Raw genomic sequence first — 12,746 nt, 5'->3', positions numbered from 1 at the left:
TGTTTGTTATTACTATAAAGTCTTATTTTAGCTGTAGCCTGCTTCTCCCACTAAGTTTGACTTGACGTTATTTTAGACTGAATCTAGCTGTCAGCTAGCGGTTAGCCGAACTAGCTGTTAGCTAAACTAACGTTAGCATCCCGGTGGAGGCTAGCCATAGGCTAGCGTGGAGCAGATCGTACAGGTCGTATCCTCGGTAAAACAGTATTATCTTGCGCATGCGCAGAACGGATCGTGCAGGTAGAACGGATCGTGTACCGACAGTTATCGTTGCCCACGTGTGCATGACATCAGAGCGAGTTGGGATCAAGTCGGACACAAATCTAACCGGCATGCATGGGGCGGCGATCGATTCTGCGCAGATCTGGCTCATCCCCAATGAGCCTACAGTTAGACCCAGCGGCAGTGGGTCAGCAGACCGCTAACGTTAGACCCAGCCCGCTGTTCAGCTCATTCTCTGTAACCGATGCAGCATGAAAGCACGGCGGAACCAACAAGGCAGCCAGCCGGTGTTAGTTGGCTAACGTTAGCTTGCTAACCCCGCCTTAACGTTACCCCCTCGCCACATCGTTCACAGAAAACGAGCAGAATAAAGCGGTCACTCGTGGAGATAGCAACGTGCTTTGTGTGGATGAAGCATGAAGTTAAGCGGACTCATTTAGCGGCTGGCTCTCTGCCTCGTAACGTTACTACTCCGCTGCTGCCCTGACCCTTCTGGTGTCACTGCCCGATGGGAGTCGAGTGCAGATGTGAGATGCGCATGAGTCACTTTGCGACAAGTAGCCTACAATATACGGTCTATGGTTTTGAGCTAACCTTAGCAGTCAAACAATCATAGATAGCTAAAATGTTTTTTGAAATGACTGCTAGCTACAAGTTAGCAATCAAACACAACAAAGGCTGTCACTTGAATGCCGTTTTGAGCTAACGTTAGCAATCAAACAATCATATAGCTATGTTTTTTAAATTATTTCCATCTTCTGTTATTATATGTAAAGACAAAAGTTTATTATTTTACGGATTTCACAAATTTCAGTATGACACATTATGCCGTAAACCGTTTAAATCTGAGCATGCGCGACTCGCATCGGGTAGTGACACTGTTACGTTGATTAGAATGGAAATGGCCTTTCTATCCATTTTATTTTCATGAACTTAACACTTAAAGAGACAGTAGAGAACACAATCTCATCAATAGATGCCTACCTTAAAATGCCAAAATTCACAAGAAAATACAAAACATACTTAATTCAATAAATCACCATAAAACAGGAGCATCAGATTATTCAACAACTACATGACTGCTCCCTCTTCAAAAACAGTTTCAGATGAAGTTTAAAATGATCCCAGTCAGGATCATTTAAGTTCAGTAGGTAACAAATTCCACATATTGATCCCCCGAACAGAAATAAGTTTTCAGAGCAACAAAAGTGTCTCAGTGACCTAAATAAGAGATGTTCCGATATCCGTATCTGAAAAGCCTCCCATACCGCCTAAAACGCTAGTATCGGTATCTGAAAGTACTGGAGTTTATGCACCAATCAGATACCACGTAATTTTGTCCTGAAAAAAAAAATCTACTTTAAAGTGGTTGGTTCATGTTCTTTTTAAATAAAGTCAATAAAATAAAGTTTCGCAAAAAGTTGAACCTGAGCCAGGCTGACAACAACGATATGAATCATATCCCATCCATACAGGGATAGTAGTATACAGCTGTTAAAACATAATCAAATATATTAAAACAGACGCTTCGCTTCGTTCGTCATCGGCCAAATTGGCTAGTAACTTTAAAATGTTACCCGCCAAAGTACATTTTTACCCGCCCTGGATATCGGGAATGAAAAAATGGAATCGGAACATCTCTAACCTAAATGAACAGGAGGAGGAGTGGACCAGAATGTACGTCAGCAGCGAGGCACGGTTGCGGTGTGTGAGTGTGAGAGTGTGTGAGTGTGTGAGTGTGTGGAGAGAGAGAGAGAGAGAGAGAGAGAGAGAGAGAGCTTTAAAAGATGGAACCATTGCTTCAACTTTTTTTTAAAGAGCAGAAAAATTGGCAAAATAATCTTTAAACTCCCTATAAGAGAATCTGAGAGTCTGTTATTATCCCTACAAAGAAAGTATATGAACATGATTTCTTTAAAAAAAAAGCATAATGTTAAGATAGTTTTGAATTTTAGTCACAAAGCAACTTAATTAAAAGGTGATGTTCCCGGTGTTATTATTAGTTTAGCCTGCAGAAGTCGCATTATATTATAGATTTGTTTTCCCAAAAATCTTTCTGTGCAGCTTATGCGCTCTCAGGTACCGAAATTTCGGTACCCCCCCGTTAGTTATTTACTCATCGTCAGCTCACATCTAAACATTGTTACAGACCCCTGGCTGTGAGCTTCAGCAGTTTCAGAACTTTGTGCAACTTCTGCTTTCGTTTCCCAAATTTTCAAATCGTTTTTATGTGCAAATAAATCCACCACCTGAAACCTCCCGCCCGCCCACCGTGTTGGGTTTTAGTTGGAGTAAAGGGAGAGAGCCACTTTGAGGCAGCCCAGCTCTTTGCCCTGGCTGCCCAGGACGCCCTGCACGCGGTAGTCCCCGTTGGTCAGCCAGGAGGGCAGATCCATGTAGGGCAGGTAGAAGTCGGACTGAGGCAGAGAGTACGATCCCTGCCGACACACAGAGAGGAGGTCAGACTCGGGCTGCACAATATATCGTTTCTGTTATAGTCATTGACACAGCGTGCTTTTGTGTGTACCTACGGTAAAATTATACAGTATAAGAAAATGTTCTGTTTTTTAACGCTTGTGTTGTCTTCCCGGGACAAAATTGACCTAGTCTGTTTTGCTATGTTTCATAAAGCATAAAGTATACATCTTCTAAGCCAACTTCACTCAAACTTTCCACCACTAGTTTTACACTTATGTTTGTAATTCATGTTCAATAAGGAGGAGAGGTTTGCTGTATGTGACAAAAAAATTTATGTAATGTAGCCTAAAAAACGCATGACATCGCTTAGAGCACCTTTAAAGGAATACGCCACCGTTTGTTGAAATAGGGCTTATCCAGTCCCTCCAGAAAAACGCGATTATGCGACTGCATAATTCAATGCATAATCATCATCAATATTCATGCGGGGGCCACATTTTTTCAAATATGCCGCCCTTTCCCTGCATAAATTGCCGATTTCCGCGCAAAATATGTGGTGCTTGCATGATTTCATAATCCCCGCATTTTCATTACAAAAAAGTCACATATATCTTAGCAGAAAGTTGAAAAAAATGTTGCCGTCACTTCACACAAGAGCAGCCATTCTCCCGTTGCCATGGGAACGTTATGAAGTGACGTAATTACGCGACGTGAACATTGACGTGAAAAGCAGGTGTTGGAGGTTGATACTTTGAGTCTCTTACTATCTTAATATCTGATGTCTACTCAAATTTCTTTGTTTAAGTGCTCCTGCTGTATATTATTAACGATTTTTGTCTCTTTTGTCTCTTATTTCCCTCTGTTTAGACTATTACTTTTACTTTAATATTATTTGTATATATTTTTGTATGTCATTTGTTTACTTATTGCAATGACTGAATATCTGTAAACTATTTTTGGAAATTAAGTTTAAAAAAAGCAGGGTGTTGGGGGAATCACTTTTTCATCAAACTGCAATTTTTGCAAGTTCCCGCATTTTCATTGCATAAATATCCCGCATATTCCATCGCATTTTTTAAGAAAACGTGCCGCAACAATCACAAAAAAACTCAGTTTTTCTGGAAGCAATACTTATCACGGTCTCCCCTGGCTGTAGATAGATGGGCCAATGCATTTTTTGTCTCAGTGCAAGGAATTAGGTTGTTTTTTTGTCTTTTGTTGGCTCACTTATACTTACAACATGCTAACCGGCAACATAGGATTCCATTCACTACGCTAAGCTAACTAGCGGCGGCGCTGCCGTTGTTGCACCGGACTAAAACAATGCATGCACAAAAAATGCGGTGGCCCAGCTATCTACAGCTAGGGGGGACCGTGATAAGAACTATTTCTACAAACGGTGGCGTATCCCTTTTAAGGTCACTTACATAGGCTACGGCGAAAGTTCTGAAATTAAAATGGTTTCCCCTTTTATGAAAGGCAGGTTCTCTTTCTGTGATCATTTGGAAAGCAGCAGGGACACAGAGATGTGTTGTTGTGAAAGGACTCACGGCTTTGAAGGGGCAGTGGCAGGGCAGTCCGTAGGTGTGGAGTGGCTCGGGACAGTCCTGACCCGGGGGGATCAGCTGGTTCAGGATGGCACAGGCGTCCGGATAGTGACAGCTGCCCAACTCCTCCAGACACGGGACCTTCACCCAGAAACCCGCCACCTCCCTCTCCAGGGTCACGTTGAGCTGGGGATGGGGGGACAGACGGAGAGGAGACAAACAGCGTTAGAGGTTCCTGTGGACAGTTTTGGAAGATCTGCATCCAAAGTCCTGCAATATTACGTCAAATAAAAAAAATCATTTTCAGGTTCTTGATACAGCTTTAATGCTTGTCAAACAAATATTTCAGAGCTTGCTACCTCAGAGCTACATGAGGAAAGGACTGCAGTGTTTGCCACAGATTAGGAAGCAATTTGTGGCGGGGGGGGGGGTAATCAAAAACTGAGGAGGACACGCTGCCTAACAAATCTATGTCTTTCTCTCCCCTTTCTTTCACTGGAAGCCTGAAAATATTGTAAAATAATGAATACAATAACTAATTCCACTGGTGGGACTGTTGAGCTCTGTTTCAGACTGATACCTCCGATTCAGGCTGGTCCTCATCCTCAACACGGGCCTTTTTCAGTCGCGGAAAATACTTTTCATACTCATCTGGATTGAAGCAGCAAACATTTGATGTAAGAGTAAAAAAAAAAAAAAAAAGACATAACATTTATAATACGTTTATTTGATTCACAGCTGCTACATATATTTTTTTGACCTCGACAACCCAACTGCATTTTACCGAAAACTTGTTGATGTGTTGATAGTGAGGCACACCGCCACACAGTCTGTGTGGGAAACACTGGACTGGTGAATGTCAAAAATAGTAACTCAAATCAAATGAAGGGAGGAAATAACATATTTTTGAGTGTTTTCAGTGCTCCGAGACGCCTGTAATTGCCGCCCAAAGTGTGCCAAATATGTCTCACATGTCAAATTGACTGTATATGGTTGCAGGAAAGATGGATTCAGGGTCAAATTAAAAAACCATCACATTGCTGAAAACAAATACTGAACCTTTCCTTAAATATAAGGAAAAACAAAAAAATAAAATAAAAACATTCTACAGGGCTCCAGACTGCGATGCGACCAAATGGTCGCATTTTGTGACCAAAATTTGAGAGTGTGCGACTGAATTTTATATCCAGTCGCACATGTGCGACCAGTAAATTTGCCCCCTTTTTTTTTTTTACACGTTAAACGTTGAAATTTCGGTACCTGAGAGCGCATAGGCGCAAGCTTATCTGTCCTCTCTGAAAATTGACAGAGAGCGTATAACTTCACGCAGACAGCGTTTGCTGCGATATGATATTAATAGCGAGCCGAAAGCAGTCGTGGTGCTGTTGACGTTACACTTCCTCGGAGACGAGCAGCCAGGCACAACGGTGGTTTCTATGCCCTGGGGACTGACTGACAGGCTGAGGTATGAAGGCAACTTTATTTCTACAGCAGCTTTCAGCAACAAGGCAATTCAAAGTATATATCAAAATATTTATATATATATATATATATATATATATATATATATATATATATATATATATATATATATTTATTTTTTTTATTTTTTTTTACTGTCATGACAGCGATGCGACTGTCAGTTTACCTTCTATGTTGCATCTTCAAAAGTGACACTGAATTTGAAACAGCACATTGTAATTTCTGCATCTATTATCAAAGTATTTATTAGTAATACAGTGGAAATTAGTAGAAATGTGAATATTTGGTTAGCGTGTTGATTTACGGTGTGTGCCCCTACATTTTCTGGTTGTCCCCCTAAAATTTTCAGTTGGGGGCCACTGTGCTCCTAGTGAAAAAAGTTAGTCTGGAGCCCTGTTCTATTATAATCAAATAAACCGCATTACGAGAGACCTCCAGAGTGACAAAAGGGTGAAATAACAATATCATTTAAAAGATGGGAACATGGTGACGGTGTAATAAACATATCAAAGCAATAAAGAAAGATGGGAACATGGTGACGGTGTAATAAACATATCAAAGCAATAAAGAAAGATGGGAACATGGTGATGGTGTAATAAACATATCAAAGCAATAAAGAACAACAACAGGAGGAACGAGTCTGTGTGAAAAGAGCTTTTGAGGAAGTCCCAAGACGACAAAAGAGGACATTATGGTCTGGTTACCGACGGGGAAGTGAGACTTGATAACAATCTTATTGCCAGGTGTTGATGATGAGGAGTAACCTCCCGTAACCTCGCCGGCCTGTATGTAAAAAACAGGAAGCAAACTTTTTCTCTGGTAGAGACTGTGTGGGAACTCTTTACAGAACGGAGGCTGCAGTCAGCTGTGGTTCAGTCCCTTCCAACGGACAGTATGGATGTAACGATGCGCCTTCAAATCGGTTAAAAATCGAACGTGAAATGTGTAGATTAAGAGAAGTAACGAAGTGTAACATTAGACAGCCAAACACCATTATTATTAGAGCTTGGTAGAAGCATGCTGCATGCTTATTGGCTCACTGACGCTGAGGAAACTGGATATTGAATGACGAGGCATTTTTCCATACTCGATACTTAAGAGGCAATTCTGTCGAAAACGTTTTGAATTCGGTACCCAGCCCTAATCATGCGACCCTACTTTTTAAAGTAACAGGCGCAGTTTTGAAGTACTAGTAGTAAAGGTTAAGAGAGGGAGCTAGTTACGTTTAGGCATGTGTGTAACAAGCATAGTGTGCACGAGCCTAGGAGCATTTTACTAATTTGCTGTTAAAATAACAATCAAATGCAGCGCTATTGACTTTAGACCAGGTTTTTGTTGGTCAATGGCGCCATCGCTTCCCGCTGCCTCAAGACACCAATACGCCAAGAATGCACCTGAACACACCTCCCCGTAAGACCAGCACGCCCATGGGCGCACAGATGGGCGCAGGTGCATTTGCTACTTAAACGACGCGGGCGCCAGACGGTCTTAAACTAGCAAAGACTCTTTTTTTTTAGGGCCTTTTCTTTTACGGTATTGCTAATGAAAATATCGCGATACTATGCTGTATCGATTTTTTCCCCCACCCCTAAAAGACTCATGCGTCGGGTGCAAGATAGGGCCCTTAGTTTCAGACGGGACACAAACCCCCGGTCTCCTGGGTGAAAGTCCTGTGTTTGAGAGATCCACCCCCCCCCCCCCGCATCTGGCCGTTTTTAATTACTGCTCAGAATGATCATGATCTCAATAGTTTTACCTTAGGCCTTGTTTGTTAACTGATCCTGGTCTGAAGTCTGTAAGGACACACTTCTATCACGGCGCCACTGCAGTTATCAGAGAATATCAGTGCTGTTTGTTTCCTCTGCTGGCTGCGTCACGCTGTTATCTACAGTCCAGCTGATTACATCATTATTATCGACACATTTTTCTGCTTGATAACCAACAGTTTAGTTAAAGCAAATGCACGTGTTTCCGGCTGGTTCTGTGGTCTTAGTTAAATATAAAATAAAATACCAGCATCTAGTGTTCTATTCCAACCTTGGACTCTTTTGTGCATGACTCCATTTAAACAACTCTTATCAGAGAGTTAAAGTAACTAAAGGTTTAAATAAACCTAAAAACACACGTTGATACTGCTGCATTCTAAATGCTCAAGGCCAAGAATAATCAGGCATAATTGAGGCGATATTTACATTGCTACATGTTGGGTTTTAAGCGGAGTTTTGAACCAAATGCAATCTCCGTGCACACAAGTGTTTTTAGCTCCAGTAGAAGAACTAATCTCCGTTTAAACTAACACGCCCAAACCAAAATATTTTAATTAAATTCAGGACAAATTTTCTTCATCTTTCTTTTTTTTCCCCCTCATGGAACACTGAACGGTTTTTCAGGGCTGCGACTAACGATTACATTCATTGTCGATTTATTCTCTGGATTAATCCATTTGTTGATTGATCTATAAAATGTCAGGAAATGGAGTGAAGTCAAAAGTGAAAAACGTGCATCGGTGTTTTCCCAAAGCCCAACGTGACGGCCTCAAATGTCTTGGGGTTCAGCGGTCCTCCCTCAAGAAAAAACGTGAAGATTTTTCAACTAAAGAAAATGCATTTTCACATCATTTCGAAACATTATTATTTCCGTATCTGTGTCTAGAACATTGGAAGAGGAGACAATGAAAGCGACAACTTGCTAGAGAACATTACAATCAATGAGTCGGAGTCATGTACTCAAGTAATTTAGTCAGTTTTTGCCGCCTGACCTGCTCACATGATCAGCAGCAGATCCAGACACGCCTGCTTCTACCTTACAGAACAGCCAACAACAACCGGCTCCCTGCAGACAGACTATCTATTCAACAAGACGAGTTAAACCAGTGTTGTGCAACACTGTGTCCTATAATCTATAAACGTAGAGACTGAGGCCTCTGTGTCGGCAAAAACAAGTTCTGAGAGACGGATTACGCAGTATACCCAGTAAGATAGCTCCAGGATTTCCATATGCCCTCTTAAAAATGTTCAATGACATGTAACAACATGCTTTCCATTATAATTATGGTACATTTTGAATCGTCATCTGTGTTTTTTTTTCTTCCCATAGGCTTAATAAAAAAGGTATTTCTACCGTAAATTTGTGCAAAAAAAGTGCATCAGAATGCAGCAAATTAAGTCTTTTTCCTGCCGGAGGACACCAAGACCCCCCCATTATGATATGCCCCCCCCCATACATTTTTCCCATCCCGGAATGCTGTGTGGACTAGCCAGACCCTCTTTTCTCCGTTCGGTGGAAGAATGTGAAATTGCAACACCCCAAAACCCCCCAAAAAATAACCCGCATTTTGCGCTTGGCGAAGTGTTAATTTCGGAGAGACTCCGGTTGAATGAGCATCCGCAGGTCAGCGGCGTTACATAAAGTACGTCTGGTGTATGAAATGTATTGTCACTGCGCTGCATTTTTGTAAACTATGATAATCTGGTCAGGGGTCACATCTCTCGCCCCGGGTCCAGGCGCCGTCTCACATCCAGTAGCCTAGCTATTGTTCTTCTGTGTTTTTCGCCATCGCGGCTGCCAAACTGGAGCGTTACCAGCGGAAACACTGGTACAAATACAGGTTTTTCCTTGTATCTTGTTTGAAAATATATTGATATACCTTAAAATATGGATATCCCACCCAGCCCTAAGTAAAGAGTACTCACAGCCAGGGGAGCAGACAGCTCCACAGATGTGGATCCAGAGGCGGAGGCCGTCAGGTCTCCGGGGATGGAGATCGGGTCCGGAGACAGAGTCAGAGTCTTGAGAACAGCTGGATCATCTGGCTGCCCGCAGTTCTTCCAGTCAAAACCCAGAACCTGTCCACAACACACAGAGTTCACAGGCAGAATCAGAATACAAATCAATTAGGGCTGCAACTTAACCACTACTTTCATTGTTGATTACTTTCTCAAGTAATGGATTAGTTGTTTGGTCTATAAAGTGTCCGAAAATTATGAAAAATGTTCGATTAGTGGGTTTTTTTTACCTTCCAGAAAGGTTTGAGTTCATTTCCATATGAGAATCAACTTGCCCAGACTGGAGACCTGAGTGAAGTAATCCATCATGTTTCTAACACAGTGCCTAACGTGTGTCTTTGCAATCACCAAAATAAAAGGAGACATGAATTTAAAACGCTAATAATATTTTATAAAGTTGCTTTGCTAATTCATCTCTTCTATACATTAAGTAGGCCTACATATGTTGTCTTGTAAACTGTTAATTTAGCCTATCATGTATTTTCATGGACTTATTTCTTCCGATGTTACACTGATGTTACCACGCTGCACATAGCTGTACATACTGTACATATCTGTCTATATGGTTCATACTGAACATCCATATTTATTCTGTTTTTCTTCTAATCAAATAACACACTGCATATATCGATATTATTATTACTACTATTATAATGTTACTGCTACTACATTGCAAATATCTGTACATGTTTATACATTGTTCATATTACATAGCCATATTTATTCTGCTCTTGTAAGGTAACTGCTAATACACTGCACATATTTATATTTAATTTATATTACTCTAAACCACCTTCTGTATACTGCACTATAATTTATTGTCCTGTCTATGCACCACCTGTCTATACTGTCTATAGTTTGTATATCACATTGCACTTTTATGCTTTTTTTTGCACTTCTGGTTGGACGCAAACTGTATTTCGTTGTCTTTGTACTCGTACTCTGCACAATGACAATAATGTTGAATCTAATCTAATCTAATCTGATGTAACATTGACCCATTTAGATAGATCTATCTCTTTATATAGGTATAACTGATTAACTGTGACTATTTTACCGTGGTAAAGTTGGTTTTATATTGAACATTAGACATTCGAAAAATCTATTATGCGGCTTGCCATTTTGACCTATCCATGTCAAAATACTTCTGATGAACTCAGCTAACTCCCCTACACGGAACACATACAAAGCTTATTTTAAAAAAAAAAAAAAAAACATCGTTTCATTTTTAAAATATTTTTTTTTATTTTAAAAACATGCTATAAATCTATTAGGCTATGCGGCTTGACCTTTTGACCTATTCATGTCAAACCACTTTTGGTGAACTCAGCTAACTTCCCTAGTAAACACTTATTAGACACTTATTGTTGCCTAGCAATGGACCCCCATTGAAAAGGTCTCTTCTACTGACGGTCTCACCTGCGCCCTGGTGACTCTCCTCAGTCCGGAGGAGCTGCAGTGTACCTGAGATACGGCCATAAAAAGGCTCAATGTTACGGTCACCGTGAAAGATACAACGTTATCCATCGTGTTGTCTCTGCGCGCAGACAGCAACACAAACCGGGGGTGGGTCCGCTCCGCTGTGGCTTCAGCTGACCGTTAACGGAACACAACCGAGGAAGAAAGTGAAGCCAACGGCCGCGTTGTTGTCTTTTTATCTTCTGCTGAAGGTACTTCCGTGTTTACAGTGTGTCACATGACCGCAAGGTGACCTGCGTCACGTGACTTTATTTGAATATATTTGATATATATTTGATTATATATTTGAATATCTCCGCGAACGTTAGCGCTAAAAATGGACTGAGACAATTGAAAGAGCAGAACATACACTTTCAAATGATAATTTGGTTATACATGTTAAAAAAAAAGCGCTCACGTACCCCCTGCAGTCCTACCCCTTAGGGGTACACGCACCCCCATTTGAGAAACACTGCTTTAGACTACTACAGACAACAACAAGACAATTAGGCTAATCAAAACATTTAACACACTTTACCTCATCATGGGGGTTGCATTTTTTTACTTAATATTTTTTGATTTAGGCTAAACATTAGACCTTAATTTGAGGATTTTTTTTTAATCTATGTATTTTTTTTTTTACAAAAAAGTAATTCATCAGTCAACGGAATAAATAAAATATGGTAAAAAAAATACAATTAATTAAAATATTCAAGACCCTTTTATTGTATTTGGGGGGTTGCATTGGTGTGACTCAGTAGTTCATGTTTCATTACTTATTCGCTCTTATTAGTTTATTCATAATTGTATTTTTAGACCTATTTATTTGTTATTTATTATGTAGCCTATTTGTTTGTGAATTTATTAATCCGTGTTTATTAAAATCCTGACTACACCTCTGACTGTATGTGTTTTAATTTAAAACAGCACAATGGACAGAAGCATAATATTAGCCTTTTTATTACACTGTGTACATATTTAAAAAAATCTGGTTGTACTCAGAGGTTAATGGGCCGGAGCGAACCGGAGCGCAGCTCCGCCTCCTCAGGTCCACTAGCTACACACCCTGCCGGAGCTCAGCTCCGTCTCCTTCAGCATCAAACATTTTGCCGGCGCTTCAGCCCCAAATGTATTTTGAAAAGTTGACTGACAAATATGAAACTGCGTCGCTTTGTGCCCATTCTCGCTGTAAAAAGCTGGGCAGCTTCAGGTTTATGGATGCGCTCTGCTGGCGACATGCTGCGGCAAATGTGTCGAGTTTGTGCTCCGTGCATTTCTGCCAGAAGTTTCGGGTTTCCACCTCCGATGTCGAGCAGCGTACAGCCGCTTCTCTAAACGCCTCAAACGGGGCTCTGTCTGTCTGAGATCTACCATCAGCAGACCAATCACGTAATGCGCAGCAGACTACGGTGCAGGTAGATTATTTTCTGAAATATAGTGACTTTATTCTTGTAGGCTGATAGCCTATTATAACTTTATTTTTCACAAAATATCACGACTCCTCCAAATCTCAGAGAGCACAGTAGGGATGAGTTATATTTTGATGGTGCACAAAGTTTTGGACATGAGCAGAAATCTTGCTCAAACATCTGAAATGTTACAGTCCAGGGATTTATTAATTGTCACATTTACCCCAACAAAAGATGCAAAAGAGGGAAGAATAAATTAGGCCTAAGCTACATGTGTGCTGACTCAGATATAATTAGAAAAGTCGATCTAAAGGAGAATAAATAGATGAAAGCAATACAGAATGCCTGACAGCCTTACTGCAATATTTTCCATTATGTTTTTACATTTGGATTGCAATGTTTCCCTTTACATAAAGATATTTCAG

General features: G+C 40.7%; 1 protein-coding gene across 1 annotated transcript; it reads right to left on the bottom strand.

Annotated features, from left to right (window-relative positions):
- Positions 1–1,562: 1,562 nt before the first annotated feature.
- On the bottom strand, positions 1,563–11,143 carry gm2a (GM2 ganglioside activator). The gene is made up of 4 exons (XM_039814206.1): positions 10,874–11,143; positions 9,362–9,514; positions 4,191–4,373; positions 1,563–2,660 (listed from the first exon to the last, which is right to left on the bottom strand). Exons 1-4 carry the CDS (start codon positions 10,979–10,981, stop codon positions 2,505–2,507), a joined length of 600 nt encoding a protein of 199 aa, XP_039670140.1. The 5' UTR covers positions 10,982–11,143; the 3' UTR covers positions 1,563–2,504.
- Positions 11,144–12,746: the final 1,603 nt, after the last annotated feature.

Source organism: Perca fluviatilis, chromosome 10 (genome assembly GCF_010015445.1).
Source record: "Perca fluviatilis chromosome 10, GENO_Pfluv_1.0, whole genome shotgun sequence".
Lineage (NCBI taxonomy): Eukaryota > Metazoa > Chordata > Actinopteri > Perciformes > Percidae > Perca > Perca fluviatilis.
The sequence above is the reverse complement of the archived record's forward strand: the minus strand, read 5'-3'. Positions and strand labels throughout refer to the sequence as shown.

Bases quoted from the DNA above. Each gene is read 5' to 3' on its own strand.
- gm2a (XM_039814206.1), bottom strand. From the start codon at position 10,981: ATGGATAACGTTGTATCTTTCACGGTGACCGTAACATTGAGCCTTTTT. The intron at 9,515-10,873 runs GTGAGACCGTCA...TGTTGTGGACAG, and splicing joins GGAGAGTCACCAGGGCGCAG to GTTCTGGGTTTTGACTGGAA. The intron at 4,374-9,361 runs GTGAGTACTCTT...CCCCATCCCCAG, and splicing joins AGCTGTCTGCTCCCCTGGCT to CTCAACGTGACCCTGGAGAG.